This window comes from Lepeophtheirus salmonis, chromosome Z (genome assembly GCF_016086655.4).
Source record: "Lepeophtheirus salmonis chromosome Z, UVic_Lsal_1.4, whole genome shotgun sequence".
Classification (NCBI taxonomy): Eukaryota; Metazoa; Arthropoda; class Copepoda; order Siphonostomatoida; family Caligidae; genus Lepeophtheirus; species Lepeophtheirus salmonis.
In genome coordinates, this window is record NC_092584.1 from 11,872,053 (window position 1) to 11,879,849 (window position 7,797).

At 31.1% G+C, this 7,797-nt stretch overlaps 1 protein-coding gene across 1 annotated transcript; it reads right to left on the reverse strand.

Moving 5' to 3' along the window:
* Nucleotides 1-588: 588 nt before the first annotated feature.
* Nucleotides 589-1,320, reverse strand: LOC121130199 (larval cuticle protein 65Ag1). The gene is made up of 2 exons (XM_040725957.2): nt 1,096-1,320; nt 589-1,029 (listed from the first exon to the last, which is right to left on the reverse strand). Exons 1-2 carry the CDS (start codon nt 1,114-1,116, stop codon nt 676-678), a joined length of 375 nt encoding a protein of 124 aa, XP_040581891.1. The 5' UTR covers nt 1,117-1,320; the 3' UTR covers nt 589-675.
* Between the last annotated feature and the right edge of the window lie 6,477 nt (nt 1,321-7,797).

Consider the following 7,797-nt stretch of genomic DNA (forward strand, 5'->3'; position numbering starts at 1 on the left):
GAACCCCTTACACCCCCCCCACATATACCCCGAAACATCCAAAACAGAATGAACTTGAGCTCTATAGCTTAAGTACAAGTCGAGAAAATGACACTTGAACGTGATCAACGAATTTCCATTTGCGCACTCCCAGCAGTTGGGCATCTGCAGGAGCACTGTATACACCATCATCAAGTTACAAACCTTGGAAAGGAAGAAGGGCTCTGTCAAAATGGCAATCTGGACCAGGAGGAGTTAAAGAAAACAGTTAAGGCCAATCTCCTGAAGTCCATGAGGGCCCATGGAAACATTACCCCCACCCTACACCTCAAAGGGGGATACATTAATGATTAATAGAGGTCAGACACACATTATTTATAATATTAATTTTGTTGAAATTCTAGAGTTGACTATTAAGTTACATCTTGTTGAAGTTTAAAATTCAAAGTTTCCAAATTTTCATATACAACTTGATATGAAGAAAATCAGACAGTTGCGAAGAAGAAATTCACTAACTAACTTCTGACTATGAGCCTTTAGAAGAAAAAGGATGATCAATAATACTATTTTATTTGTGAGATAATGCAATAATTAACTACCTAAGCACACTTTGTCATTATTACATTTTATTGAAAAATAAATAATCATATAAATAAATATAGAAGTAGGTCCTATAATTGTAATTGATTAATTGCTTCATTTTCGTAGTAACTGTGGGATATGTGGAGCAGAGGGATGGAATCCGGTTTCATCAGCATACCAAGTGACGATATAGATTTGTCCATCATCCCCAACAAACTCATAAGATCCCTTCATGGTCACAACATCCTCTTCACCAATCCGTGTCATAGAGCCAACAGCCTCTTGCTTGATCCCATTCTCGGTTTCGAAGCCATATTCAAAGTTTCCAATACCCTCAAGTGTTCCTGGAGCGGTGAAGCGGTTATTGAGAATAGCAATAGGGGGTCTGGAACGTTGATTGTTGTTTTGTGGGGCAGCAAAGGAGGATGAGAGAAGGAATGTTGTTACAAGGAGTAGGGTGGATGGGACCTGCAAATTATTAGAATGTATGTTATTTATAAATAAACTATCCAAATATTTATAAAATAAACTTACAAAGGACTTCATTTTAAACATGTGTTGCTTTTCTTGTTGTTGTGAGCAGGCTTGGAATAGAAATGATGAGGATTATTGGGGATAACTCTTCTTTTATATAAAATTACTTAGCTTTACATAACATTTTGGTATGGATGTGAATGTAATTGGTTACGAAGGTCTTTAAGAAAGAGGGTTCAAAATATCCTCTTTCTTCTTCTTCTTCAATTATAATTCCATTAATAATTAAATACTCTGTACAATCTACAGGGTATACAATATACATACAAAGAAATTACTCTCATTATCCAAATAATAAATATAAAAATCACTATCATTTGTTGTTTTTCAATAACCTCACACACAAACATCAGAAAAATAAACCTTCAAATAAGAAAAATACTGCATACAAAACATTAAGCATACCAAAAATGTACCTATGTATGCATTTGATATTTACTTTTAATCCCTTGATTTATAAATAAGTAATAAAAAAATGAAAAGACTTCAGAGAACGAGATTTCAAAAGTAATTATCTCGCTCCTCCAATCCCCACTTTCATTGCCTTACAAGTCATTCCAACCCAATGCCTTCGCAAGCATTTAGTACAACTATTGGTCATGAAGAGAAGGACCTATCATATATCGCGAGGCGAATTTTCGTAACTTGGAGATGGCAAGGAACATGCAGATCCAAACGTCATTTTTAAGAATCAATTCACTAATACACGCGCTACAAATGGCCGAGGTACAGGGTAGGATTGATTTGTATTTTTTACAAGCAAGTCCGAGGGAGACCCTAAAGGGAAAAATTGTTATTTTTGCCATCAAGAATTGAAACCTCGTTTTATCTATTTTCGAAAGTGTAAAAATTACCCAATCCTTCAGATGGTTGAGGAAGTGATCTGAATAAACTTTAATGTGAGACTGAGTCCCTCAGATTGTATCATCCTTACGCTATAAAGGTAGGTGGTATATTAAGTCCCTTATCTCCAGAGAACAAAGCAGAAAGCACAAGAATTCCGTATATGGCTCCGTGATAACGTCTCTCAAGCAATTATAATCCTCAATTCAAACTCCATTGATAACACAATATAAAATCTTCAGTATCGATTATAAGTCAGAATTAACTCGAAATCCTCTCTTCTTGATCTGATTTCCCCATCAGATCTCTGGATTTGCCTGTTTTTTTTTTTGTTTCCGTCCTTGTGTCATTAACCTTATTTTAATTAAACATCCTCGTTTCGTTTTGGTTTTTTAAACCAAAACATGATAATAAGTTTATTTTACTTTATCTTTGAATAATTGGTTCGTTTCAACCCAAGTACAAGACTTTAATTTACAGATAATGCATATTTGTAATACATGTTCTGTGTTATGTTAAGACCTAAAAAAATAATTAAAAATAAAAAAAGCCACAAAACGTTGCATTTTGTGTATAAATTTATAAACCAAGACATTTATAAAACATGAAAAAAGCTATGACAACACATGGTAGTTTTTATTTATTTGTGGTTTTTCTCTATAGCTTGATGAGTATATATGTATACAGGGGCGTCCTCAGGGTTATCAAGATTAACAGAAATACAAGGTTAGACCATAACGCGTATACGACTGATGCTTGACTTCCACCACCCCTTTAATATTGACGTCAAAGTAAATGAGTGGGTGTGTGTTTTGTCAAAATCTGTTTTTCCTGCCCAGCAGTCGGTATGATACATTAAATTGAAAATTATAGCAATAGTGACGTCATAAACTATAAGTGGCTGCGTGTTTTGTCTAAATCTGCCTGTCTTGCCCAGCAGTCCGTAATATACAGCAGATTGAAAATTCCAGTAAGCCCGAGTACATGATGGTCTAACCTTGTATTTTTCTTAACCTTTAAAGAGTTATATATAAACATCTATATATTTTTTTTTTTTTTGGGGGGTTAAAAATAATCCAAAATTTAAAATTGTGTGGAAAAAAATAAACTTTTCAGAAAATTAAATTGAAAAATTAAATTTCAATTATTAGTTTTTTGAATTTTTTTCAAAAATTCATAACTATTATCAAAGTTTTTCAAAAAAAAACAAAAGTATTTACAAAAACAAGCAAAAAAAATCAGGAAAAAATTGCAAAAATTCATAGTTTTTCTAAGAATTTTTTTTTTTTTGAATTTTGAAAGCTATTAACAAAAAATTTAAATTATTATTTTTTTGGAAGAACAATGAATTTCTACAATTTTTTCCACAAAATTTATCATTAGAAATTTGTTACCAAAAAATCTATTTTTTTTTTGTGAATAGCTCTGAATTTTGAAAATTTTTGAAAATAGTTATGGATTTTGGAAATTTTTTTCAAAAAATTAAATTTTTCAATTTTTTTTCGGATAAGTTTATTTTTTCCAATTTTTTTCGAAACAAATTTAATTTTTATACTTTTTCTAAAAATTTCTAATATTTTGTTTCTTTTTGGCTGTATGGACTATAATGGACTTCTTGATATTATAGGTAGAGCTCATTGAGATTCCAACACTCTGCACCCTTTCAATAAAGAGTTTTTTTGTTGCTCAACAATAACTACTAGGGATTACTAGAATATATATTTTGTTCAAGTTGTAATTTGTATACAAGTTACAACCTATTAAGTTATATTAACGAACGGCTTCAAATGCAGACTTTAAAGTGATCTAAAAAACTAAGTAATATAAAATGCTAAGAGTAAAATTGAAAGGGATATCCGGTTGATAAATAGTTAAATTATTGACTATTGCCATGAAAAATATTTATCAATAAAGGTCTTATGGTTTCCATGACCTGGTCAATGATCAATTAATTAAGGTCTCAAGAATCTGTGGTAAGGGTGTTTGGTGGGGTATCTGGATTTTTAGGGAACATTTTTTAATAAAAATGTATTTACAATTCAATAGAAGACTTTTTAGTTTAAGCCTTATTACAGCCCACAGTTAAATTATTCATAAATGTATAAAACAAAGTTCGTCAGCTTGTCTGTCAATGTATCATTTTTGAATGTTTGCTTGATATCATAGAACTATGTGACTACTTAATCTAAGAAATAACATTGTATCTACGAGCATATGTAACTTAAATTTAGTACGTCATATAAAAAAAGTAAGAAAAAAAAAGGAAGTGCATCCATTTATATTGACAAAATACATTTTTTGTACATGCGTTGGCATTTACCAACGGCTAATTTTGATGTCTTTGCTTAATACACCATGCAACAGAATTTTGGCCACTTAAAACCACATTTATTATTGTTATAAAAGCCGTTGAACACGAACATGCCCATTATAACGTTCAACCCTTACAGGTTTGGCCATTAAACCCTTTTTTTAAACCAAGTTTTTAGGGTATAACTACGATTCAGTCCCATATTTCGACATGAAAGAACTACATATGTAGATGAAAATCAAAGAAAAGAAAAACAAATTGAAACAAACATTTCAGCATTTGAAAAATGAATTATTTGTTTCTTTATCTTGATTAAAAATAATATAAAAATATATATAACCACCAAAAAATTGAATGAAATGAAGGACCTTACTTAGAAGCTAATATCTTTTTTATTTTTTCTTCAAGTGCTTTATATCCTAGCTGAAGAGATAGAAAATACTTAATATTTCAATTTAAAAAAATTATCTTTAAAAAAAGTCAATTTTGATTGATTTGTGGTAAATTTATTTTGTAATATGTATTAAGAAATCAAATAAAATATGCTGGTTATGTTCCGTAAATATATATTAATAATATTAATCCGGGAAAAAATCGCTCGTTTATGAATTTCAAATAATTTGAATATGAAGTATCTATAAACTTGTTTAATCTCCTTATCAAGCTGATATTTCAACTAAATGTGACGTAGCAATTATAATTTGTACAATCTTCATATACACGTACAATTAACACGAACAAAATTGCAATTTATATAATTTGCTAATTATTTTGCTATTATTCTTTGTAAATTTTTACAATGTAACTCCTATTGAATGTATATTTATTTGATTGAGGTATTCTATAAAATTTTATAACTAGGTTTTTTTTTTTCAATAGAAAATATTAGAGAGATTAATTATTTGCAAATAAGTAAAAATATCCTCTAGCAATATTTCAATTGATGTTGAATATAATCAATTATCTAAATTTTCTTATTGCTCTCTTAAGTTGTTGGCTAACAAATATAATTAGGGTACGTATCCTAATTACGGGGACATAATTGGAATGAGTGCAGTAGTAAACGTTTACCCAGGTTAATAAAAAATTAGGATAGATTTCATTTGTTGGATACGTCAATTTGGTGGCAATTCAAAATACAGATAAATTTGGATATTGATGAGTTTTTTGTTTCGGTCTGAAAATCCTATACAGGTCTGCGACTTTAATTAATTCTATTACACATGAGTAGTACCGTGCTGGTCTTTATTAAGGACGGAGTACCAAAGTCCAGTCCCACTTATCGGTCCTTAAAAAAAGTAAATTGATCCCTCATGATATCATAGAGGGATTTTTTTTCTTTCTTAATTTATTATTACTAGATTTAGGATTTGTGAGTGATTACTCAATCACTTGTTTGAAAAGTACGTGCAAAGTACAAGAGATGGTAGTACTGGTACGTATCGAGGCTATGTTTAGTTAATAGCATCTCTTGGAAGAACACAGACCAAAGTGGAGGGATTTTCAAGAAATTGATCCAAAAAAAATTGTGTCTTGATCGTGTGTTTCACTTTATGAAATGCAAAGCGCATTAGAAAACTAAAAAGAAGGTTGATAAACATTATGCGGACCATGCACCTTCAATTTGATCAGTTTAGATGTGGTTTCATATTTTTTGGAGTTGTCATATGGCCACAAGCGACATGGAAGCCCTGTTGAGATTACTACACTAGAAACCATTGATGACACCTATGATATGATTATGAATGACAGAAGAAATAATGTGCGTGAGATTGCTAGTGTTGTTGGATATCGAGTTGGAACCCAATTTCAACTAATTTTGCGACCACAACTGCTGAGGTGTGAGCTGGCGCATTGTCGTGATGGAAAAGGACATTTTTGTGGGCCTTTCAGGGGTGTTTATCTTGCAACTTGGTTTTCAAACAATCCAATAACGGTGAACAATATGTGCATGTGATAGTTTTAACCTTTTCCATATAGTCAAAGAGGATTGTTCCTTCCAAATCCAAAAGACAGTCACGATAATCTTTCCGGCCAATTCCTCCATTCAAACGAATGCCAAATAGAAAGAAATTATCCGATCTGGCTGAAAGCTGGTGGGTGTTCTTCCAAGAGATGCTACTAACTAAACATAACCTCAATATGCGCAGGTAGTGCCATCTATTGGTCTTTGTACATAATTGTCAAGAGACCCTCATAAATAAATAGAGCATTGATGTGTTCATAACACAAGTGGTAAAAAGTCCCGCCTTAACAAAGAAAACTCCATTTCTTTATTAAAATTGTTTTTGTTTTTTTATCATTCCCTTGATAGAAACGGGGTCCCCATAACAGTTTTCCAGCCCTCGCTTAGCTTCAACAGTATTTTTTCCAATCAGGAAGCAGTGTAAAATTAAAAAACTAAATTTTTTTTGATCCATTGTTTCGAAAGTAACAAAAAATAGCTCAACACTTAGCACAATAACTTACAAAATAACAAACATATTGTTATGAAACTTTGACCCCTGTCTTTTGAAGTAACTGAAAAAAAATTGAAAAAAATAGTGCGATCCATCTGTGAAACTTGGGACTTATCAGACTGAAGTACGAATTTTGAAGAGTAAAGACTTGACTTAAGTATCAAAAGTTAAGATTCCAAACTTATGTAACTAATCTAAAATGCTTCACATATAATCCAAACATTTAAAGTACTCGTCTTTTGTATCAATGGCTATATTACCCGCAGGATAGCACCTTTTTGCCGTTGATCGTTATCAAAACACTTATCCAATAATCAATATACAAGTGCTTTCTAATTTATAGATAAAATATTTATTAGAAAAATAATAAATGCTCCATAACTCAATATTTTTCGGCATCAATAAATAAAACTCATTAATGTATTTTCCCACATTGAGAGTGAAGAGAAGATATTCATTTCAATGAACAAAACATCCCCTGGACCAACACGTAATGTATTATAGAAAAAAAAGAACCATACAAATCTATGAAAAATAAAATGAGCACAAAATTAAAGGAGGAACAAAGGAAAAGACATTATATGTAGTTTACAAATTAGGAATTCATTACAAAGAAAGGCGTATAAATAAATGAAAAAAGTTAAATTTAAAAGAATCCTCCTCAGACAATATCAAGACTTTAGCCTTCATGACATGGAGATGCTAAAAACAAGTTGAGGATGTTCATTTGAGTAGTTAAAAGATGGTTAGACAACGGTATCCTCAGAGTAACTACATATCCTTTAAATCTTTGTTGTCTGTGAATTTGACTTACTGATAGTGCTCTAAACGTTGATATAATAGAGTGAAATTACTCTATATCTTGTTAAACTGCAAATATTCCTATACTAATCAATAAAAAAACATTCAAATCCACATGGTTCCGTGTCAAAGTCTATTCTAATTCCTTAAAATGATTAATTAAACTATTTTTTACAACAGCTTTGTGTAGATCACTGGTTTTTAATGTTGTTGGAGGTAGTGAACCCCATCAGTTTCATATTAATATTCACCAAACCTTTTTTAATTGGTAGAGTGGAGCGTGTCATC

What these genes read in the sequence shown, in the direction of transcription:
- LOC121130199 (XM_040725957.2), bottom strand. Translation starts at nt 1,116, where the DNA reads ATGTTTAAAATGAAGTCCTTT. An exon ending in TGTTTAAAATGAAGTCCTTT is followed by an intron (nt 1,030 to 1,095) that starts GTAAGTTTATTT and finishes AATAATTTGCAG; the next exon opens with GTCCCATCCACCCTACTCCT.